The sequence below is a fragment of the Mercenaria mercenaria genome, chromosome 1 (genome assembly GCF_021730395.1).
Source record: "Mercenaria mercenaria strain notata chromosome 1, MADL_Memer_1, whole genome shotgun sequence".
Taxonomy (NCBI): domain Eukaryota; kingdom Metazoa; phylum Mollusca; class Bivalvia; order Venerida; family Veneridae; genus Mercenaria; species Mercenaria mercenaria.
Genome location: NC_069361.1, coordinates 31,098,214 through 31,124,088, shown reverse-complemented (window position 1 = coordinate 31,124,088; position 25,875 = coordinate 31,098,214). Strand labels below are relative to the sequence as shown.

At 35.3% G+C, this 25,875-nt stretch overlaps 1 protein-coding gene across 1 annotated transcript; it reads left to right on the top strand.

Moving 5' to 3' along the window:
* Positions 1 to 2,323: 2,323 nt before the first annotated feature.
* Positions 2,324 to 25,328, top strand: LOC128557013 (UBX domain-containing protein 1-A-like). The gene is made up of 10 exons (XM_053543419.1): positions 2,324 to 2,462; positions 5,642 to 5,695; positions 8,157 to 8,366; positions 15,183 to 15,314; positions 17,635 to 17,754; positions 18,301 to 18,372; positions 20,876 to 20,927; positions 21,690 to 21,809; positions 23,257 to 23,437; positions 23,790 to 25,328. Exons 1-10 carry the CDS (start codon positions 2,407 to 2,409, stop codon positions 23,831 to 23,833), a joined length of 1,041 nt encoding a protein of 346 aa, XP_053399394.1. The 5' UTR covers positions 2,324 to 2,406; the 3' UTR covers positions 23,834 to 25,328.
* Positions 25,329 to 25,875: the final 547 nt, after the last annotated feature.

Genomic DNA, 25,875 nt, shown 5'->3' with positions numbered 1-25,875 from the left:
ACAAATTTTTAAACATATAATATATGTCATATATGTGCGGCTCTAAGTCTTTTTTAAACTTAATAACAAATCATAAAAGAATATTTCTATATCAATATTTCCTGAAGTACAGACAAAGTTCAGAACAACAAACAACAGAATTTAAATAAATAAGTCATGTTAGAACAATGTACCCAAACATTTGATTCTAGATAGATTCGAACCCATAATTTAACATTTTGAAAAAAAATATAGACAGACAGACATACAGATAACTTTATTTCACCTATGGTATTATACAATACTACGTGAATAGATAGTTTTATTTCTCTAAACAATTTTCCAGAAGCCCCAAAAAGGTTATAAATTATATGTTAAACATACAAACACGCGAATTTGAAACCCATTATTACAACATGCTAAGTCTATTAGTTTAATATCAATTGTAAAATGGAAGAATCATATTTAAAAGAAAAAAATTGCAAAAACATGTAGATCTTAATACATCTTTATACAGATAAGATAAGAAATATAAAATGATATGTTTAACAACAATAGTATGGTACATATAAAAAAAAAATATGATATTTACACACTGCTCAGTAAACCTATGACACTTTATTTATAATGTGTTAACATTTTTCAGAATAATTTATACTTGTATATCTAAGAAAGGCGATACTACAACTTGGGAACAATCGTAGCATTAGGATATTTAATCTGTGTGTGTGTGTGTGTGTGTGTTTACGTTTGTTTATCCTCGCCACCGGGTATTCCCATATGGGCGAGCATTCGTCTAACATTATTATGTTCTTCTAAAGTTACGTCTAACGTTGTTATCTTCTAAAGTTGTTATCTTCTAAGGTTATGGTCATCTAACGTTGTTATATTCTCATGTCATCTAACGGCAGCCTTGATGATCCGACTTTTGATGACGTCATTATGTCGACTATATTTATATCTTCTACCTTAGTTGATGTACTCCATCTTCTGTTTTCTAACGTTATTATATTGACTCCAGTTACGTCTTCTTGCTTAAGTAATGGTGTACTACGTCTTCTGGTTTCCCAAGTTAAATAAAACGTCTGGTCGATCCATCTGTAGCTGGCCAATGTGCTCGAATCCCCGATGCCCCGGCGTCTTGCATGTCTTCTTCCCGTCGTCGACATCCAGCTGAGGCTTCCCAAATTAGAAGTTCTATTGTTCTGTTGTCACATTTTCCCAAAAACCTCAGGGATGGAAATCCGGTGTTGAGTCTGGAGGGTGTCATGGGACCCCGAACCATCAGTTTTCTGCAGCGTGAAATAGCGTTGTTCATCTCTCCGAGAAACTGTCTTGCCCGAAGTGTTGACATCTAGAAGTCTTCATCCAATCGTTGACAAGTCCGGTTGGTAGAACCAAAGGTGTTACTCCGGTGTCAATTCAAGGGAGTGTCAGCAAATCTCAGCACCCCGGTTCCCGGCGAGAGGTCCAACACCGCATCAGATGACCAGCCACACACGGATAGATTGTTGTTCCCTTTCTAAGGCCACTACCGCCGATGTCAGTCATGTGTCGCTAACTAGGCCGTATGACAATATACGTGACAATATACATGTTGACCTAGTTAGCGACAAATGTTCCCTTTCCACGACGTGAACGTCTCGGCGGTCCAGGAGAAGGATATTTAATCTCAAAACGTACTTACTCTTTTATACATTAAAAGGCATTATACAACGATCATTAGATCAATAAACACGTGCGCTCTTTCTTGATGTAACCAATTAAAATAGCGTGAAGTACTTACCAGAGGCGTGATTTAATCAGTTAGGATAGGTGTGATAATCCTGATAATTCAATTATACACCTTAATCAGTCGGCAGCTTATTTTAGATAGAGCAATAAAAGGGTTATTAAAATTCGTTTTTTGTTTTTTTTTTAGAATTTTCACAATTCCATTTTTTCAAACAAGTTTACACAATACTCGTTCCTATACAACGGCTGTACAAAAGAATTCATTGAGAATTTTTTTCAGTCGGCAGCTTATTTTAGTTATATAAGGGTTATTATTAATGATAGATATATTTAAAATTATAATTATGATACATCTATCATTTTATTGCAATACAGTAGCATTTACCGAGAGTAAATAAAATCTTTCAAACAATTTTAAACAGACAACTGTGAGTGTTTTCTAAATATTGACGTTTAAATAAGTGTTTATTTGAAACTATCAAACAAATAATTGTAATTATAGAATTTGTCATTTTTCGACAAACATGTTATAATTAAGTATCCAACAACAACAACAAAAAAGACACTTTCCGTGTTAAATATTTCTTTGGGTCAATTTCTTTGAGTGCCCTAGTTATCTTTTCTTGGATACTCTTCAGAGTTTATTTCCCCAGAAACTGAAACGAAACTGTTATTTTTGAGATATATTCCAGCATGTCAGAGCCGCTATTAAACTCTTTGCTAGAAATGGGTTTCCCCAAAAATAGAGCGTAAATATTTATGTCTGTTTCTTTTCAACAATTTCCTTAAAAGCTGAAATATCTTGAGAAGATTACATGTTCCGCAAATATTTCATAGGCAGTGGCTAGGGGTCCGGTAACCGGACCTCTAGAACCGGTTACTAGAGCTGAGGTCCGGTCACCGGAGGACTGTCTAGATGACTGGTAATCGATATGAATACTGAGAACGGTCCTTACAAAGAAGAGACTATGGGTGTTTTTGATTTGGGTAGAGTTGAGCAGATTTTTCACACTATCGCCAATTGAATGCGAGTAGTGCAACGCTAGTGTTGAGGTCACAGGTCAAGAACATGCTCCTCCCATAATGGGGAGTGAAGACGAGCAAAAATGATCTAATCCCAAATGGTGGCAGCGGAAAGCGAAAGGTTACATTGAGCACAAAGTGTGACAAACTCTTCCGCTTGTAAATAAAGTTTAACATTTGCATCAAAGCTGATGTTGGGAAACAATGCAAATTTATCAAATTAATGTAGATGCGTCATTTTAGCCATATTTACGCTCAATTCGACCCGACTCAAGCCTGATCGATTTGACAGTAAACTGCGCATGCACGAGTGTGACACTAGTGTACTCGAGCCTGTTCGATTTGACAGTAAACTGCGCATACGTTAGTGTAATAATAGTGTACTCCCACTTGACCGAATCGAACACACCCTATATTTTATGTTTTAAAACGGGAGATGTTTTCAGAAGGGAAATGTCTAGGGGTACGGATCTGCCGTACCTCTAGAAACTGATTCTAGAGGTACGGATCCGTACCTGTAGACAGTACTGTTAGGGGTCTACTAGAGATAAGGACCTTCTTTTTCCAGAGATTTAGGGTTATTCACGTCTAAAATTTTGTTGAAAATGAAAAATCAAATAATGCTTAATCAATACTGGCCTAAAACTTGGATCTAAATGATTTACAGATACCAGTGTTCACTCTGATTCAGTGATTGTTTACATTATCTTTCGAAACCTTAATAACCAAGGAACTCCAAATGAATACGCTGTTCCGTGATGATTAATTTATTATAAAATAAACTGTTAATAAAGATTTACTAGCAATTCGAAACCTTGAATGAATTATATTTGAAATTCAGCAGAAAAAAAAAGAGTTGTTGAAAACAAGCTTAATGGCATGACAAGGGATATGCACAGATTTATGAGTGTGTTTTCACTCATGTAAAATATATAACCCTGGAAATACTACAGTCCCGGCGAATAAATTGGCTATCTGCAGATGTTTTCTCAGTGACATCATAAAAATGTGGACTGGTTTTATATTTTAAAGCCCCGGGAATTAAATTAGCACTTCAAAATGGTAACAAATCTAATCTCTCCCCATCTGCAAGAAAGGCTTTATGGCAAATAGCAAAACAAGTGATACTTCGCAACAATCGAGTAAAGAGTGCCAGTCATCTACGAGAACTGGTACTACTAATGCTAAAGTTCAGAAAAAGTACCCAAAACATTTCCAAAATAAGTGGTTGTCAGAGTTTAACTTTAGTATGGAAAATTTTGTTTTATAATTTTCATACTCTCAGACATTGAGATTTACCCCCAGTTTTTGTGTCCAGGGGGTAAGTTTACCCTTGAAAAAAATACTGAGTGGGAACACTGATTTATGTTATTATTTAACAAGATATACACAGAATAATTTGTTTTATAAGTAAGCAATGAAAGTCAAAGGAACTGTTTGTGAAATGTTCCATTGTATCTCGTGATCATGGTCACCAAATGTGAAATACCCTAATTATTATTAAAAAGAAAATAGTTTGTTACAACGCAATTACCATTATTTTGTCAAATGTTTAATTATGATTTGTGCCAGTTCGATTTCTCATGATTTTTTTGGTGTTAAAGTCTGCTTTTTGGTTTTTTACATTCAAAAGAACTGTAAACAATCAGGTGAACGCTGGTAACTGTAAATTATTTAGATCCAAATTTAGGTGAACATTGATTAAGTCTTATTTGTTATATCATTTTCAACAAAATTTAAGCTGTAGATAACCATAGATCTCTGGAAAAAGGAGGTTCGTACCCCTAGAAAACACCTAGCATGCTTTCCTAGAGGTACTGATCTGTACCTCTAGAATCGGATTCTAGAGGTACGGATCCTTACACCTAGTCACTTCCTTTCAGAGGTTTTCTGTCGTATTTTTGTAGTAAAACTAATTTGACCTGATCCTAGGAAATATTGAGTTATTTTTCTTATGAGCAATATCTCCACTGGAAAACATCTAGCATGCTTTCCTAGAGGTACTGATCTGTACCTCTAGAATCGGATTCTAGAGGTACGGATCCTTACACCTAGTCACTTCCTTTCAGAGGTTTTCTGTCGTATTTTTGTAGTAAAACTAATTTGACCTGATCCTAGGAAATATTGAGTTATTTTTCTTATGAGCAATATCTCCACTGGCGTCAAACACTCATAGTGGAGGAAATTTCTGATAAATTGTCATCGCTGCCGATTTGGGTTTAAATGCTGATTTTGTTTCGAATATATATAAAATAAACAGGCTGGTCACATTGCCCGATCTGGCTTAAAAGCCAAATCAAATTATTATATGAAAAGAAGTGTGAAATTATGGCCATATCACATACAATGTCTTGACGGCGATTCTTAAAAGTCCTAACATTGGTACATTTTGACTAAAGTACATTTATGAGAAAAACATCACTGGAACCTGACTGTCCCATTTTGTGTCAGCTCTGTATCTCCCCTTGAAGGATTTTCATGAAACTTAGATCAAATGATCACCTCATCAAGTCAGCCATGTCAGCTCAGGGTCAAAGTCAGAACTCAAGGTCAAAGTTTTGAGCACAAAATCAGTTATTTCATTATCTTGTAAATGATATTGTTTAGATATGGTGCCTGATTGTTTCACAACTGTCAGTTTTATTTTTGCATGTAATATTTCCTGGAAATAACGATAAACATGTAATAATCATGCAGTCAAAGAGTATAATGTATTTCAATATACTGGCATTAAAGTGTATTTCAGTCATAGTAGCCTGCCTGAAGTGTGCTATTATGGTTTATTAACTATGGAGATTTTTCACCAACTCATGATATAAACTGTACAAGTGAAATTACATGTAATATTCATAGCTGAGCACCAGTATGAAAGTATAATTTTCACTGTGTATTTGTTACGTTGTAGGGAGAAGGCATTGGCAAAGACACAGTTTAAAGGTGTACAGGAGGCTATGGACTGGTATATTTTCTTACATAGCATTGTTAATTAAAATTGTTTGTTTTTAGCTCACCTGAGCAATGCTCAGGTGAGTTATTGTGATCGCTAAATGTCCAGCCTCCTTCGTCGGTTGTCCGTCAACATTTAGCTTGTGTATGCGATAGAGGCTGTATTTTTAAATTGATCTTCATGAAATTTGCTCAGAATGATTGCTTTGATGAATTCTATACGTCGAGTTTGAATATGGGTCATCTGGGGTCTCAAAAACTAAGTCACTAGGTCAAATCAAAGAAAAACCTTGTGTATGCGATAGAGGCTGTATTTTTCAATAAATCTTCATGAAATTTGGTCAGAATGATTGCCTTGATGAAGTCTAGGTCGAGCTTGAATATAGGTCACCTGGGATCAAAAAATAGGTCACTAGGTCAAATCAAAGAAAAACATTGTGTATGCGATAGAAGCTGTATTTTTCAATTGATCTTCATAAAGTTTAGTCAGAATGATTGCCTTGATGAAATCTAGATTGACTTCGAATATGGGTCATCTGGGTTCAAAACATAGGACACTAGGTCAAATCAAAGAAAAACCTTGTGTATGTGATAGAGGCTGTATTTTTCTATTGATCTTCATGAAAATTAGTCAGAAAGATTGTCTTGATGAAATCTAGGTCGATAAGGAATATGGGTCATCTGGGGTCAAAAACTAGGTCACTAGGTCAAATCAAAGAAAACCTTGTGTATGCGATAGAGGCTGTATATTTCAATTGATCTTCATGAAATTTGGTCAGAATGATCGCCTTGATGAAATCTAGGTCGAGTTCGAATATGGTTCATCTAGGATCATAAAGTAGGTCACTAGGTCAAATCAAAGAAAAACATTGTGTATGCGGTAGAAGCTGTATTTTTCAATTGATCTTCATAAAATTTGGTCACAATGATTGCCTTGGTGAATTCTAGGTTGAGTTTGAATATGGGTCATCTGGGGGTCTCAAAAACTAAGTCACTAGGTCAAATCAAAGAAAAGCCTTGTGTATGCGATAGAGGCTGTATTTTTCAATTGATCTTCATGAAATTTGGTCAGAAAAATTGCCTTGATGAAATCTAGGTTGAGTTCGAATATGGGTCATTTGGGGTCAAAAACTAGGTCACTAGGTCAAATCAAAGAAAAACATTGTGTATGCGATAGAAGCTGTATTTTTCAATTGATCTTCATAAAGTTTGGTCAGAATGATTGCCCTGATGAAATCTAGATTGAGTTCGAATATGGGTCATCTGGGTTCAAAACATAGGTCACTAGGTCAAATCAAAGAAAAACCTTGTGTATGTGATAGAGGCTGTATTTTTCTATTGATCTTCATGAAAATTAGTCATATCAAAGAAAATACTTGTTTAAACTCAAGAGACTACATTTTTGGTCCAATCCTAATGAAAATTGGCCAGAATATTTGTTTCCATGAAATCTCTAGGTCAAACATGTTTACACTGTTATGGTATGTTTCTCAGGTAAGCGACCTAGAGCCCTCTGGTTATTAGTTTAAAATTTTTACACGTTCACACTGATTCTTGTATTTTTTTTTCACGATAAAAGATCTTACTCAGTCATTATAACGTTACTTTTACTTTAATTTATCATTTTAAATGAACTGTTTACGATTAATTTTAAAGATCCATACAGCAATTTGAAATTATTTTCAGTCGTTGGTTAGAGAAATAAAAGACACTTGAAGCTCTATCAATAGATATTTACATTTGCCCTATTCTTTTCCATTAAAAATAATTAGGTTCATTTTGCATGAATAACAAAAGGAAAGGCGCCAAAGTTTCGACAACGCTGACAAGTGATATGGGCAGCTCTTTTGATGACATCCTAGAATAGTCAGGGAGAATGTTCCTTTGATAATATCGCAGTTGTGAATGGCTGGGAAGCTAATTTTAATGTTAAATGCAATAATATATGTGCAATTTATGATATAACCTTGTTTACAAATGGAAAGGAATTGTAACGTAAATATAAGAAATGAATTAATTTTTTCGGAGTTCATGCAAAATGAGCAACAAAATAGGATTCATGGATTTGCAGATCCTACTCTTGTCTTTCATTTCCCATGAACTCAAAATTTTTTTTTTTATTTCTAATTATATATACATGTATTACAAAAAAAATATTTTATTTCTTAAATATATACATGTATTATCATATCCCTCCCACTTAGTATACTATAAGATCTAACCAATATTTTTAAGTGAGCTTCAAATGCCATTGTGTTTGAAATCATTTGTCCTCCACCTCTGATTCATGTAGGGAGGTTGGTAGTTACTTGGGGAGAACCGGTTTGTACTGGTACAGAATCCAGGAACGCTGGTTAGGTTCACTGCCTGCTGTTACATTACTGTAATACTGTTGAAAAATCTGCGTTAAACCCAAAACAAAATAATCAAATACTTGAGGACAACTGTCAACTGAACCCCTTTATTCACTACAGGTTGTTTGCACACGAAGATGATGCAGATATAGATGCTCCAATGGCGACACCAGAAGGCCACACACTGGGCAGCTCTTCCACAGAACCCAAGGCAGAAGCCCCACTTGAGACAGACTCTGCCCCTCCTGTACAGGAGAGTACTGAAGGGGGAGATAATGACACACAACAAGAACAACATCCTCCAGAAGCAAAATCTTTTAAATGTGATGAGTGAGTTTGGCATTTTTAGCTCAACTATACGAAGTATAAGGAGAGCTATCCTACTCGACCCGGCGTCGGCGTCTTTCCGCGTCCCCACCTTGGTTAAAGTTTTTTTTACACTTTCTCTTTTTAGCTCACCTGTCACATAGTGACAAGGTGAGCTTTTGTGATCACCCTTCGTCCGTCGTCAGTCCGTGCGTCAACAATTTCTTGTCTGCACGATAGTGGTTTCATTTATGATTTTATTTTAACCAAACTTGCACACAACTTGTATCACCATAAGATCATGGTTCCTTTCGTGAACTGGCCAGATCCCTTAATGGGTTCCAGAGTTATGGCCCCTGAAAGGGCCAAAATTAGCTATTTTGACCTTGTCTGCACAATAACAGCTTTATTTATGATTTGAATTTAATCAAACTTGCACAAAACTTGTGTCACCATAAGATCTCGGTTCCTTTCTTGAACTGGCCAGATCCCCTAATGGGTTCCAATTAGCTATTTTGACCTTGTCTGCACAATAGCAGCTTCATTATGTCTCCCCCAGGAGACATATTGTTTTTGCCCTGTCCGTTCGTCCGTCCGTCCTTCCGTCCGTCCGTCCGTCCGTCCGTCACACTTCATTTTCGAGCAATAACTGGAGAACCATTTGACCTAGAACCTTCAAACTTCATAGGGTTGTAGGGCTGCTGGAGTAGACGACCCCTATTGTTTTTGGGGTCACTCCCTCAAAGGTCAAGGTCACAGGGGCCCGAACATTGAAAACCATTTCCGATCAATAACTAGAGAACCACTTGACCCAGAATGTTGAAACTTCATAGGATGATTGTACATGCAAAGTAGATGACCCCTATCGATTTTGGGGTCACTCCATTAAAGGTCAAGGTCACAGGGGCCCGAACATGGAAAACCATTTCCGATCAATAACTAGAGAACCACTTGACCCAGAATGTTGAAATTTCATAGGATGATTGGTCATGAAGAGTAGATGACCCCTATTGATTTTGGGGTCACTCTGTCAAAGGTCAAGGTCACAGGGGCCTGAACATGGAAAACCATTTCCGATCAATAACTAGAGAACCACTTGACCCAGAATGTTGAAACTTCATAGGATGATTGGTCATGCAGAGTAGATGACCCCTATCGATTTTGGGGTCACTCTGTCAAAGGTCAAGGTCACAGGGGCCTGAACATGGAAAACCATTTCCGGTCAGTAACTTGAGAACCACTTGACCGAGAATGTTGAAACTTAATAGGATGATTGGTCATGCAGAGTAGATGACCCCTATTGATTTTGGGGTCACTCCATTAAAGGTCAAGGTCACAGGGGCCTGAACATTGAAAACCATTTCCGGTCAGTAACTTGAGAACCACTTGACCCAGAATGTTGAAACTTAATAGGATGATTGGTCATGCAGAGTAGATGACTCCTAACGATTTTGGGGTCACTCTGTGAAAGGTCAAGGTCACAGGGGCCTGAACATTGAAAACCATTTCCGGTCAGTAACTTGAGAACCACTTGACCCAGAATGATGAAATTTCATAGGATGATTGGTCATACAGAGTAGATGACCCCTTATGATTTTAGGGTCACTCTGTTAAAGGTCAAGGCCACAGGGGCCTGAACATGGAAAACCATTTCCGATCAATAACTTGAGAACCTCTTGACCCAGAATGTTGAAACTTCATATGATGATTGTTCATGCAGAGTAAATGACCCCTAATGATTTTGGGGTCACTCTGTTAAAGGTCAAGGTCACAGGGGCCTGAACATTGACAACCAGTTCCGATCAATAGCTTGAGAACCTCTCGACCCAGAATGTTGAAACTTCATAGGATGATTGAACATGCAGAGTAGATGACCCCTATTGTTTTTGGGGTCACTCCGTTAAAGGTCAAGGTCACAGGGGCCTGAACATTGATAACCAGTTCCGATCAATAACTTGAGAACCACTTGACCCAGAATGTTGAAACTTCATAGGATGATTGAACATGCAGAGTAGATGACCCCTATTGATTTTGGGGTCAGTCTATTAAATGTCAAGGCCACAGTGGCCTGTTCATGTAAAATCATTTTTTGGAAATAACTTGAGAACCACTTGACCTACAATGTTGAAACTTAATAGGATGATTGGACTTGCAGAGTAGATGACCCCTATTTATTTTGAGGTCACTTGATCAAAGGTCAAGGTCACAGAAGCCTGAACAGTTACTTGAGAACCACTAGGCCAGGAGTGTTGAAATTTAGCGGGATGATTGGACATGCCAAGTAGATGATCCCTATTGCAGCCAACCATCAGTGTCTCTTTGACTTTTGCTCCTAACCCCTATTGACTTCTTGCCTATAGGACTTTGCATTGGGGGAGACATGCGCTTTTTTACAAAAGCATTTTCTAGTTTATGATTTGATTTTAACCAAACTTACACACAGCTTGTATCATCACAAGATCTTGCTTCCTTTCTTCCACTGGCCAGATTCCTTCTTGGGTTCCAGAGTTATGGCCCCTTAAATGTCCAAAATTGGCTATTTTGGCTTTTGCAGCCATATAGAGACTTCATTTATGGTTTTATTGGATACAAACTTCCAAAATATCTTCAACAACAATAAATCTTGGATTCAATGACAAATCAGATCCAATCATATGTTCCAGAGTTATTTTATAATTGATATTACCTCCCCTGATTGTAATCAAAATGGATTTATATCAATAAGTACTTACAGGACTTATTTGAAATTTCATTATTGTTATTAGTTGGACTGAGACAATCAGGGTAGATAACTATGGACTGATTTTATGTCAAATTACCTCCCTTTATTTTAAGTTAAAATTGTTATATCTCCATAACTAATGAAGATACTGATCTGAAATTTCATTTATCCCAACAGATTTATTTCGCAGATCCTTCTTTTGTTCACTTACAATATTTTTTTTTTTTTAATTGCTTCCCTTTTACGTTACTATAAATAGCTTTTTTTAGTAACTTTTTTATTATTGACCGTAGGGAAAACACGAGACCAGTTTTCTGTGGTACAACATGGATGGTATCTCCAATTTTTAGGTGTATTTTAACATATCTATACCTTGTAAGATTTTTTATTCTTTTTGTTGTTCCTGTCCTTTGGACTTAGATATTTTTTCTGAGAACCTTCTTGTCCTCAAATGCAATGATAACAGGTGAGCGATATAGGGCCATCATGGCCCTCTTGTTTCAACTTATCTCTGTAATTACTTGATGGATTTGATTCAAACTTGAAATAGTTATTCCTCATCATCACCCACATCATCTGACATAAGGGCCATAACCCTGGCACCAATATTTCATGATTTATCTCCCCTTTTCACTTAGTTTTTAAGGTTAAAGTTTTGATGCACTTTCACTCTATCTCTGTTATTACTGAATAGATTTGATTCAAACTTAAAATATTTGTTCAACATCATCACCCACATCATGTAACACAAGATGCATAACTCTGGCACAGATGTTTATGAATTGTTCCCCCTATTTACTTGGCAGGTTAAAGTTTTGATGCACTTTCACTCTATCTCTGTTATTACTGAATGGATTTGATTCAAACTTAAAACAGTTATTCAACATCATCACCCACGCCATATGACACAAGGTGCATAACTCTGGGACCAATTTTTCATGAATTATTCCCCCTTTTTACTTAGAATTTCAGGTTAAAGTTTTGATGCACTTTCACACTATCACCGTTATTACCGGATTGATTTGATTCAAACTTAAAATAGTTGTTCAACATCATCACCCACACCATTTGGCACAAGGTACATAACTCTGGCACCAATTTTTCATGAATTATTCCCCCTTTTTACTTAGAATTTCAGGTTAAAGTTTTGATGCACTTTCACTCTATCTCTGTTATTTCTGAATAGATTTGATTCAAACTTAAAATAGTTGTTCAACATCATCACCCACACCATTTAACACAAGGTGCATAACTCTGGCACCAATTTTTCATGAATTATGCCCCCTTTTTCTTAGAATTAAAAGTTAATTTTGATGCATTTTCACTATATCCAGGGATCATCCTAGGTCAAAATTTTAGGGAGAAGTGACTCCACAGAATTTAGGGAGAAGTTGAGGAATTTCAGGAGAAGAATCGGCATAGCATTCAGCTTCCTGCCTATATATATCCACTTTCTGTGGGTCTAGCTGTAACTTATAAACAGTAATTATTTAAGGAAATTGATTCTTGCATTATCATTTTCGTGAATTTCTAAATAAAGTATAAACTTTGAAAGCTATGAAATAGTCGCCTTTAAATTTTATCCGAAATTTACACGTCCGAAACTCGTAAATTTAACAGGTGCACGATCAAAACGCCGTGAAAAGTTTCATTCATCTTTCGATTCTCGTGCTTTTATAATGCCCGACTTTTGCATCAACTTGTTCAGATTTATACATTTAATTAATTAATTTATTATTTTTTTCGAAAATAATATCAAACTCGTAGATAATGGCGATCTTTTTATAATATTTTGTACGGCAGTTCTGACGTCCTCGAAATCATTTTTTTATCCACAGTACCCGAGCAATTCATTTACAGAAATTGACCGTAGTCATGGTAATAGAAAGAATTTTTGAAGTAATCTTTAATAAAATGAAAGAATAATATACAATTGTTGCATAAGATCATGCTCTCGTTAAGTTTATATAAGCTTACACGCCGATTGAAAATTTTCAAAATGGCGGCGGCTTACAATATTATTGACACTGTGGGATATTAACCAGGGTTCGCACAGGCTTGAAAAGTACTTGAAAATGAAGGGCAGTCTTGAAAAGTCCTTGAAAACACAATTTGTCTTGAAAAGTGCTTGAAAATTGCCCAAAGACCTTGAAAAGTACTCGAATTTCTTATTTTCTCGTATGCTAGACAATTAAAATCTCCCCAAAAACCAAAAGTAAATCTTTTAGAATAAAATGGCAAGTTTCGAACAATGGGCAGAGCTACGAAAACGCCGTAATAAAAAAGGTCGAATGTGTTCGGGACGAAAGCAAAGTTTGGGTACCAAGGTTTCGTACTTTCTGTTTAGCGTTGTCTCCCTGACTAAAATGGCGTCAATTCGTCACAGAGCATGAATCGCAATTCTTATCGTAATGGGAAAGTGTGTGACAGTCTTACGGTACCCTCACCCCAAACAGTTACCATTCTGTTTGCATCATCGAGTGCTAGTATTTCAAACTAAGTATAAAAAATAATGTACTTAAAGCAGAAATTATATGGACAATGCAAACCAGAAACATGCCTTAAACAAGTCCAATGAAAACATTAATAAAATATTTCAAACCATGTTTCCAGACAGTAAAATAGCGAAAAAGTTTGCTCTTGGTGAAAGAAAAACTGCCTATATCTGTGTATTTGGCCACTTTAAAAGCTTACTGATTGAAAAGATCAGGGGACCATTTGTCGCTCTGATTGATGAAACTTGAAATAAAAAGATGCAATAAAAACAGATGGATCTTCATATTAGGTTTTGGGATGCAGAATCACAGCAGGTAGTAACACGGTATTATGGTTGAATAAGTCCTTGAAAACTATAAGACTAGTGCTTGAAAAGTCCTTGAAAAGTCCTTGAATTTGACTTGGCCTTGTCTGTATGAACCCTGTTAACGCTACGATTGGCTTAAGTTTGACAGGCGAGTAGGCTGGATTGACTATGGATTTATCGATTATGCATCAAGTTTTACAACTTTAAGAAGTTTTACAACTTTAAGTAAACAGATAATAACCCGCTGAAAAACTCTGCGATTTGGATTCCGCCCGGAGGCGATAATTAGGCGAAGTGGCCGACTTTAAAGCGACGATATCGCTCAAATCGCCTTGTAGGATGATCCCTGATATCTCAGTTATTATGAAATGCATTTGATTCAGACTTGAAGTACTTGTTCCACATCATCACCCACATCATTAGACACAAGATGCAAAACTCTTGCACCAATATTTAATGAATTAAGCCCCCTTTTTGCTTAGGCTATACTTACATAGTGTTTGATACACTTTATCTGTACCTCTCTTATTACTTAATATTTTTGATACAGATTCAGGCTATTGTGCAATATCTTCATCCACCATTGGAGTTAATAAACACTCCAGTGACAGCTCCAGTTTCCTCAGATGTGCCCAGTTTCACTATCCAGCATCGAAATAGTCGAGCACGCTGTCCCCTGTGACAGCTCTTGTTTGCTTTATCCCTGAGTACATGCTATTTAAGTGAACTAGTCATAAAGATCTGACACAAAGGTGCAGAGTGAGGTATTTTGCAGGTTCTTAAACAAGTGAAAGCTTTTCACAACTTCAGTCATGAAATACTACATGAATTGTCAATGATTTGTTGGTTGAATCAGATCATTAGGCGCTCTAAATTGTTTTTGAAAAAATGTTTCACTTTTAGTCAATGACATCTGCACTTTTGATTACAATAGAAAAAAATCCTCTAGTGATAAATTTTAGCAGTGATTGATTTAATTGAAAAAATACAGCCAGTTTCATATCTTTTCCAACAGGTTGGTACTTTTTATCTGGAATAAAATGTCTTAAGCACCTCTTGTTCATTTGAGCCTTTGTCTTTAAAAAGTTTCTTGAGAGAAATTCAGTGAATTCATCTATGGCTCCATCTCAGAGGCTTACTGGCACCAGCTGTTTTTCTGAAATTTTCTGTGTTTTGATCACTCAAAACTTGATAACTCAAGCATTTTGGTCATCCTTTTGCAGCTTGAAGTGGTCAGTGTTTTACTGCAAGCAGTACAATGTTCACACTAATGGGCTGTCAGTCTGTAATTGTATTTTCTGTGATATTCTTTTAGATGTGGTAAATTATTGAAAAATGAAGATGCAGTACAGTTCCATGCAGCTAAAACACAACATGCAAGTTTCTCTGAATCTGTGGATGAGGTTAAACCACTATCAGAGGAAGAAAAACGAGAGCAACTGTTAAAGTAAGTCAACTTTTAGAGGATGAAATTAAACCATTACTAGTACAAATGTACTAATTACAGGAAAATGTTGATGGTTCAGGTGAAGCCCTAGAGTGATAAATCTTAGCTAGCTAAAAGCAATAATTGTTGTGAAGATAGTTGGGTATGTCATACTGGCCCTGTAATAGATCTGGGGTATATCATATTGGCCCCATTTTGTAGGGCAAGGAACAGTTCAACAGATCATGTATCTGTTACAGTTTTGTTGTGAAAACATTCATTAACAATTATATAAAATGATTATTGTAAAATTAAATACATGTCACTAAATTGCTTACCTGGAAATGGTTATACAGTGTTAGCATTAGGGGTAGCATGAAAGTTGCACATAGTTTGTAATAAAACTAGGGATGGGAACAAATATTCGAAAATCGGTCGAATATTCGAATATGAAAATCAAATTCGAATATTCGTAAATTATTGTATATATATTGTTCTTTTTTTTTTTTTCAAAATAAGTATCATTGATTTTTGGCAATATGAGCATGCTAATTCTACAGAATAAAACCATGTCATGTTTGTTTATTGCGTATCAAAAGATGTCCAATTAACAAGAAAATAACAATGCATAATTGGCAGGGGCCATCGTTACGGATTAACAGTTTGCAACAGGCGTCAATATGTCAGATGCATGTCAAAAGATGTCCAATTAACAAGAAAACTGCAATGCATAATTACCTGGGGTCATCGCTACGGATTAACAGTTTGTATTAGGCGTAAATGTGGTATCTTTTTATCTTTTGTTAATTTTTGTTGGCGGCTGTTTTATGTAAGAAGTTGTAGATTTATTTTTTCGAAAACAATACCAAACTTGTAGATACTGTCAATCTTTTCACAATATTTTGTACGACGTTTCAGACCATCCGCAGAATCGGTTTTCATCCGTAATCGGCCGTATTCGAATTAAATTTTGAAGTAGTTTATAATAAAATCAAGAAATAACATATGATTGATGCTTAAGTTCATGTTGAAGGTGGTTTAAGTCTGCTGTACTTGCTTTTTACACGACGATTGAAAATTTTCAAAATGGCGGCGGTAATACAACAGCGCGTCATGTGTTTAAATGGGACGACCTGCTATTTTTAGATAAAATTGCGACGGTCTAAATTATAATCATTTTGATTTTTTGTCATTTTGAAGTTAAAACACTGTATTAGTTAAATATGTTCATGATTATACTGACAGAATCGTGAAATAAAACGCTAGCTAGGATGGGCGGGTTTTGCTAGGTAGGATCGGGTTACCCGAAACAAACATTTTTTGGCCTTATTACGTACGATTATCCACGCTTAAAACAAATGAATACGTTGGGTATATGCCAATCACTTAATAAGAATTTAAAGCTTCCATTAAAACAAACCGAATATTCGAATATATTCGAATATGGCAAACCGAATATTCGAATATTGATTTCAGTATTCGTTCCCATCCCTAAATAAAACACTGTTTTATGGTCAGACAGTACAAAAAAAGGACTTTGTCATGTTGTAACAGACCATTAAAATAATGTACATGCTAGTATAACAACACATAGAAGGAAATAAATGTAATAGGGCCTAATTAAATTGTAATCATTTAATAATACAAAATATGGTACATATATGTTGTACAGATACTGCCAGGGGCCTACGGGGCTGAGTGGTTATGGTCCCTGACATCAATTCACTTGCCCTTCACTTAGGGTATAGAATTTTCACATGAAGAAGTCATTCAGTTGTTCTATTTAGGTTCCCCCTCGTGATGAAATAATGCCCGGAGGGGCACCTTGGGTCTTCCTCTACCATGAAAAGCTGGAAAAAAGTCTCCATATGATCTATAACTGTGTCAGTGTGATGTTGAACTAAAAAAAAAGGCCAAATACTGCTAGTGTCAGAATACTGGCAGTTTTCCAATTTGTTTTATGGCCACAAAATTTCATGGTTTGGGCCAAAACTGCCGTTTCATGCGGATATGACTATGAATTTCAACTTTAGAGCATAAGCTCAATGTGAAATTTTTCTTGTATGTATGGATTTAATTTCATGGATAGACTTAACCGAAAAATCCACTAAAATTAGCCCTCAACACTAAAATATTAATGATTTCACAGTAAATGAAATTCTTAAACTTTGTCCAATTGTCTCCCTACAACAGAAGAAACTGCCTTTGACATGCTTCGTGAAATTGCTTCTTCAGAGCAGCAGCCAACAACCTCTGTAAGACAAGTACATACAAATGCATTTAAGTTTGATTTCAGAGGGGTTGTACTGTATCAAATGTTACTTTGTGTATGTTATTGTAGATTACAAGAAAAATTGAAACAGAAACGGCTTGAGAGGGAGGCAGAGGAGAAAAAGGCAGAAATACAGCGGGAAAAACAGAGAAGGCATTATGGCAAGGATGTTGTAGCTTCCAAAGAAAAGTATATACAGTTATCCACTTCGATTTCCTTATGCATGTACAGTAGTTATCAAAATGTTTATGTGTAAAGATATTTTCACAAAGTCAAGCACTGTATGACATTTTATTGAATTTGCATAAAACACAATATATGCTTTTATATTACGTTATATAATGAATTATTGAAATACAGTAAAACCTGTCTTAAGCAGCCAGCCAAGGGAGTGGGGAAAGGCAGGTGACTGCTTAATGCAGGTAATTTATAGAATGAATGACCATTTTGGGAAATGAGACACTGGCTGCTTAATATAAGTGACCGCTAAAGCAGGTTTTACTGTATTAGTGTTACCACAGTAAAAAATGTCAAATATATTTATCACTGATGTTGAAATTACAAAATAGGTACAATTTAGTTTTTGATCATTGAAAAGGCATATGTTGAAAAGTCATATAGTATGTAGAACTTGCAGAATAAAAGAGAAGTGTTCTGAATTGATGAATCAGGAAGTTGTCCCTCTGAAGATTATCACTGTTTAGTTCAGATGTCATGCTGCTGTTTTGTTTGCAGGATGGCTGAGTTGGAGATGAAAAAGATAGCTGAACAAAGAAGACGAGATAAGATGGAGGAGAAAATGGCAAGGTATTTTTGCATATAAGATACAAAAAATATACTAGATGAAGAGCTTTGTGTAAAGTAGTATATAACTGCATCAAGTTACCCCTGATAATGCTGCAATAATGGACAATGAGTAAATGATGTCATCTTTTAAGCTCACTTGAGCTCAAAGTGAGGTATTGTGATCACCTTGTGTCCATTGTCTATCATTGTGCTTTGTCAACAAATTTGACTGTTTACACGTTGGAAGTCGCAATTTGGGTTCAGTCTTAATGAAACTTGGTCAGAATGTTGCAATCAATTAAATCTGGTATGAGGTCATTACTAGGTCATCTAGGGTCAAAAACTAGGTAACATAGTCAATATAAAGGAAAACCTTGGCCACATTTTCTATCTGTTCTTCATAAAACTTTGTCAGAATGAAGCCACAATTTGTACTTTACCTGCATAAAACTTTGTTCGAATGCTTGTCCCAGTAGCGAATTTAGGTCAACTATGAAACTGGATATCTAGGTCGTAATCAAAGTCACTAGGTAAAATCATAGAAAGACCTAGTTAACACTAAAAAGGCCACATTTTCTACCTTCTGTTCATGATACTTTGTCAGAATATTTGTTTGCTTAAAATCTTGGATGAATATATATTTTGGTCACTTGGCACTGGGTTCAATCATTGAAAAATCTTGGTTAACTCCCTGAGGCCGATATCATAATATACATGCTGCGGCGAGATAATAATTACCACCTGACGTCGAAGAACATCATCTGATCTCATCATAATCACATTCGCATGCAGTCAATTGAAATCATGCATGGAAATGTTATTAACATGGGTGTAAATCAAACTATACTTATAAAATCTTTTAAGTTTTAACAAATATTTTTATATATCCACTTTCGTCCGTAACTTATATCCAAATAGAATAATAATTTCACTTCGAAACATTCACCATTTTTACACACCTATTGCGTTTAATAAATATTTGAACATTTCCGATTTTATTACTTTTTGCACATGTAAACACATTAATTAAATTCCAATAAATATTAATACATTATTAACACACAGTATTTACATCAGCATTACTCAAAATTAACACCCATTTTTGAGTGAATATCGATGGTTTGTTTTGATGTATAATTAATTTCTAAACATGTACACAAACGTTGTGTGACACGCACTGAGACAGTTAAGTTGTAATATTTACACCCATCTATGTTTTGCTGTGTTATTTTTATCCATTTTAATTTAATGCGATGTAAGTGTACAAATATTTCAGCTTTCTAAAACTTAACATTTTCCGAGCATTCATTTCTCTGATAATGAAATTTCATCGTCAGAATCATCATCCGACGGAACTGATGCGTCAAAATCAGCATGATAATAAACATTTTCTTCAATGTAAGAAAAATCTCTAACAGCCGACATTATTTTAATCTTTTGAAATACTGTATGAATGAGACACAGCGGAGTTCGTCTTTTTTATTTCCTTTACGGCATATTAACAAACATTTATTTTAACAAGGAAACTAATTTATTAGCATAATTAATAATTATAACATCTTAGAAATAATAGCCGGGATGCAAAATAATTTTGCATTTATCAGGATTATCAAAAATTATCAAGTACATGACGCAATCAGTATGTTCTCGGTGATGCGGCTATACTCGTCAATCGCCGTCCTGGGGGGTCCTGATTACGCGCCTATAGTCAGATATTGACGCTACAGGGGTAGAAAATATAGTGCCTTTAGTCGCATTTCGGCCCCAAGGAATTAATGCCTACTTTGTATAAAACATTGTTAGAATGTTTGTCTCTATCAAATCTAAATAATATCACAGAAATATTTATCTGGTGACCTTATACCAAGTTTGTTGAAAATATGGCCACCAGAGGGGGTAGTTATGATTGAACTGTCCGTCCGTTTGTCAGTCCTAATGTATGAACCAGATTGCCTATAGCCCATATTAATGACCTGATTTAATTCATACTCAGACCAACAAAGTTACCTATATATGGATGACATGAACTTTCATATGACCTTCACCTTCAAACTTAAGACCTTGTTAAACATCAGCTTCTTTGGTCATACACCCAGGGTCATGATTTAGCTTTATTAAAAACACAGCTGTATACAGTATTTGCTGTATGCATATAGTGGATACTTAAAAAAATCTTTCTTTTCAGAAAACACTGGCCCAGTTTCAAAATGATATTACAGATATTCTTCATGGGTGACCCTCTACCAAAATTGTTCAAGTAATATTTGAGCCATGTGGGGCCATCTTGGCCCTCTTGTTTATGTATATGATTGGGGATGAATGATGTGACATTTTTGTTCCTGTCATTATGAAAATCACATTCTTTTAATAAATTGTATCAGCAGTATTATTTAAAAAACAAGAGTAAAAAAATGGAGTCTGGTGATTTTCATTTTTCAAAACGAAAATCTACATAAAAACTAAAAAGTTATGCTGTATCAAAGTTAATATCAGTTTTATTTCAAATAATAATGCTGTTTTTCAGACAGAAAGTAAAAGAACAGATAGAGAAAGATAAGAGAGAAAGGGCAGCTAAGGTAACTTTTCCTACTTTAATACCTTGTTAGTCCAATCTGAGTTATAATTGAATTACTATATTTACAAGAAAAAAATGCATTTAAAAGGCATGACAGATGAGACGTTAGAATAAGTGTTCTCGGTAAGTTTCAGAACGGTCAGAAGAAAGTAAAATGTTCAAATACAACTTGCAGATGTGAATTACGTTGGAGGATAGATAATACATGGAAACTTTTTTATCATACTTCTAGGGTAGCTTTGCAGTTACTCAAGGGGCAGCTCTTGCAGTTGCCTGGCAGTGCTGGCATTTCAGTACAAGCCTGCATCAAAGCTCCAGCATTAAGCAGTTTGATAAAATAGTTTAATAACATTTATCCTGCCACAGAATTTGAAGAGTCTGAATTTGTAGTGCAAAACTGTGCCTATGAAGGTATTCATACTGGTCCGCATCTGTCTTGTATACATACGTCATTACCTCTTCAGGGGCCTCCACGGCTGCTGACTTTGTACCACTTGCCCCTCACTGCAGTGGGTTGGAAACCTCACTTTGATGTAGAATTCTTTCATGTGAGGAATCCATCCAGCTGGCTGACAGAAGGTTTGTGGCTCTACCCAGGTGCCTTCCTGTGTCTGAAGTAATACCCAGAGGGGCATTCGCGGTCTTCCTCCACCGTGAAAGCTACCTGTTTTGTGTCAGTGTGACATGTGGCCAAACAAAAAGCATAACGTTTTCATTAATTAAGATCTTATAAGGTTTGTTTAACATTTGTTTATGATAACAGTTTGCCAAGCAAAGTCAGGAGACAGCGCCAGCTACAGTGTCTACACCAGCAGCGAATACCCCAGCCACACAGACAGCAGCACCTGTAGAAAAGAAAGACTACACAGAAACACGATTACAGGTAAATAGTAATTGTACAAAATATATTAACTGTGTAAAAGTAATACACATTTGGAACCATGATTAGTTCAGTGACAATACAGCTTATGACAATCATGCCATTTCTTAACAGTTTTACATCATCAGTGCCAATTATTCATAAAACGTGAAAAGTAACACAACTGCTAATGAATCAGTACTTAATTGAGGAAACCAAGACTTAGCCTTTTTGAATTAAGAAATCGCAAGGAGGAGATGACTTAAACTGCAAAAATTGAATTGTACACTTGATGATCACAAATTTGTGTTTATTATGCAAAAAAAATTTATTTCCTGTGTCTTCACATAATGGAAATGAGATACTGTTAGTAAATCTAAAGGGTGTAAAGAAAGTTTGTTCCAGTTAAGCAGATAGCTGTATTATTTTATTGGGATGTAAAATACATTAAGAAAAGTCCATACTATTCACTGGAAGACCACCTGTGTGTTATGTTTTGTGTTTTACTATAGGATGAATAAATATAAATGTATGACAATTGGTGAAAATTTGCTTTATTCATATATATTTTTTTATAGAAAATGGTAATTTTCATGAACTTTTTTTGAGATTAGGCAACTTGCAGACTTTTCGTTAACAACACACATATGTTGCAATATATTCAGAAGTTATTTGTTTTGTTTTACAGTACAGCAGTTGAGTTTGTATTGTACAAATAATAAATCAAGTTCTGATATAAAATGTTGATATGGGAATCATTTAAAGAGGACATGCTTCTTTTTTTTTAAAAGTTAAAAATTTCTGAACTGCGTATAGAGAATAAATTGTATTTTCTCCTGTAAGACAGTCTGATATTAACCAAACTTCTGTAGCAGAATAACATCATACCAGGCAGCATTTAATATGACTGAAGAACTGTACATGTCTTACTTGCCATGTTTTTTCTATGCAGAATAACTTTTCCAGTTGGAACAAACTTTCCTTACACCCTTTATAAGAAAATCCCATGGAAGCATAGAACGCAGCTGAGTAAAATAATAACAGATTTAGTTTGGTTAGTCTGTTAATGAGAGGTAATGAAATGTTCAACATCATTCACAAGCCCTGGTGCCAGCTTAAAGGGAACTGTATTACACGTGGACTTTGAACTCCATGATATCAAAGGATTAGAAAATGTAAAAACACTGAGTCTAAGTAAAGGGAGACATTTATAGCAACCACACGGCACTTCAGTACTACTGGTGTGATAGTTACTAAAATCTAAGATATCTGTAAGAATATAGAGTGCAACCAAGCAAAGCAATATCAGACTCTGTTTGACTGAGTCTGTTCTTTAGTGATAATGATGTGTGCAACACCTCTGACTTTATTCTGTTATCTATGATATTCAAATTTCTCTTCTTACGGTATTTAGTTAAAAAAAATTAACCTGATATCTCCAGATTATCATTTGTATGCATTCTCTTTACAGATACGATTGACCAATGGCCAGGCACTTACACAAACATTCGCAGTAAAGGAACCATTAGCAGCAGTACGGTTATATATAGAAATGAATAGAACAGATCCTCCTGGAAATTTCTCTTTAATGACATCATTCCCTAGAAAAGTGTTTGCCGGTGATGACTATGAAAAACCTCTTACAGAATTAGGTAAGATTTTTGGTAATCATTAAACAGGAGAAAGTTACCCAGTCAAAAGTTTGTTAGTTCTTCAGTGATTGAAATGATGTCAGGAATGTCACATGTAGAAATTTTCTCTGCCAATAAAAACTGTAATGTTACTACAATATGACCTTGACAGTTTCTGTAAGATATAAAACCAAACAGTTTTAACAATTCTGAAAAAGCATACATTGTAAGGGAAGAAGTGTTCTGCAAATGGTGTATATCAATCTGGACAAATGTTGCTTTGATGACAAATTATTTGGGGCATTTTCAATAATTTGGAGGCAGTTTTTAGCTCGACAATTCAATGTAAAAGAATTTTTGTTTTGTTTTACAGGTCTTGTTCCATCAGCTGTTCTTATAGTGACCAAATCTCAATAATAAAACAGACAGATTTGAGTGAATGTTGATGAAGAACCTTGGTGCACTAAATGTTGTGGACTGTTACATATCTGGAAGCTGAAGAAATCGGTACCATGATTTTTAACAGGCTGCTATTGGTCTGTCAATCTGACTTGCAGAAATCTGAGAGATGATGTGATTTTCTTCCGGATTTATATGAACTTAAAGGAAATTGATGAATTTGAAAGCCGCATCATGGTTTTGGTTGTTGGAAATTTCCCACTGTTGTCAAATAAAGTCACTTTTGTGATTTTGATATTAAAACTTCCCTTGCACCTTTGCTACAAGTTGTTAAATGCATAGAAAGAATGGAGAATAGCTGATTAAATTCTGAAGTTATTAATTATTTACAATTGTAATCAATGAACTCATGAATACTGTCATTTTATTGAAGTAAAGAATGCAGAATACATCTTTATGCTCAACAGATTGTATTATTCTAACTACTCGCAAATTTACAGTTACTTATTTCAGTAATGTATATTTAATGGACTTGCTTTAGCCTACCACAATACTAGACCATACATGTATTCAAAATGGTCAATGATACCATATATATCTCTGACTTTGTTAAGTGTGGCTGAAACGTCCAGAATTATTTTTTTCTTGAGTTGGCTTTTACATAGTTTACTTTGTCTGTGATCACATACATAGTAAAAATGAATTACATTTAAAAAGAATAGTGAAGTATGCCATTTTAATAGTAACTTTCATCTGTTTTCCTAACATGACATTTGTAGGTCAAGTTAGCAAAATAATGAAAATTGTGTATTTAACATCATGATGAATTTTTCATCCACTATCCTGTAAACAGACTGCTCAAGTGTTTTTATAAATCTGTATAGAATTCTCTGTATCATTATATTTTACCTTTCATTTACAATTACTTCTAATGAAACTATACAACTCAAATGTTGAGAAAAAAATACCAAACTCTAGAAGCATGCCCTTTGTATTTAAAAAGCTACATAAGAAAACTGGGTGTACCACTGACTGATTGATTATGGTTTAAGACAGTAATAATCAAATAAAGTTATTTTGTTAAGAATTCAAGTTTTTTTGTTTGTTTCTTTAATTCTTTGGTCACCGCGTCACAAAAAGAAATTAACAGTGAAATGACAAAAATGACAGACTTATCAAAAATGAAACCAAAGCCTGTCCAGACTTGAAAATGTTTATTTTATAGTATTGTGTAACAGTTAATGTAAAATAAGAACTTACGTAAACAGAAATTTGATGGGTGTTTTGAATCAGTGTTAAGGTTGATTATATAGATATTTTAAGCATAAAGTATGTCATTACATAATGTATAATGATAGCCAGCATCTGATTGTTTCCCTTCTGTAGTGCCTGCAGATGTAAAAATACTGTTTACTTTAGTTACTGATACTGAAAAAAAATTTATATTGCTTAAAAGGGCATTTGTACATGCGCTAAGGGACATAATAAAAGGTGTATTAAAGTGTCAGCTAGATGTACGATTACTTTTTTTTTGGTTGGATTTAATGTCGCACAGACACAATTATAGGTCATATGGCGACTTTCCAGTTTTGATGGTGGTGGAAGACCCCAGGTGCCCTTTCTTGCATTATTTCATCTTGAGCGGGCACCTTGGTAGAACCACCGACCTTCCGTAAGCTGGCTGGATGGCTTCCTCACATGAAGAATTCAATGCCCTGGGTGAGGCTTGAACCCACATCATTGAGGGGCAAGTGATTTAAAGTCAGCGACCTTAACCACTCAGCCACAGAGGCCCCTGTACGATTACTGATTACATTTTAAGGACCTTCTCACTGGGAGTGGTTAAGTGAAATGTCTTTACAAACATTTCATGTTAGTTCAGTTGAATACAGTTAAAACCTTATTGTCTGAGGCATCATCCAGGATGTTATCTGCAAATTGCTCATGATCTGAGCTCATATACACACAATGCAAAATGGAAGCCTTTCCTATCACAATATGTCAGCTGAATGTGTATGAAATCCTTAATGGTGCACGAGGTCTGTCACAAGGGCTAATCC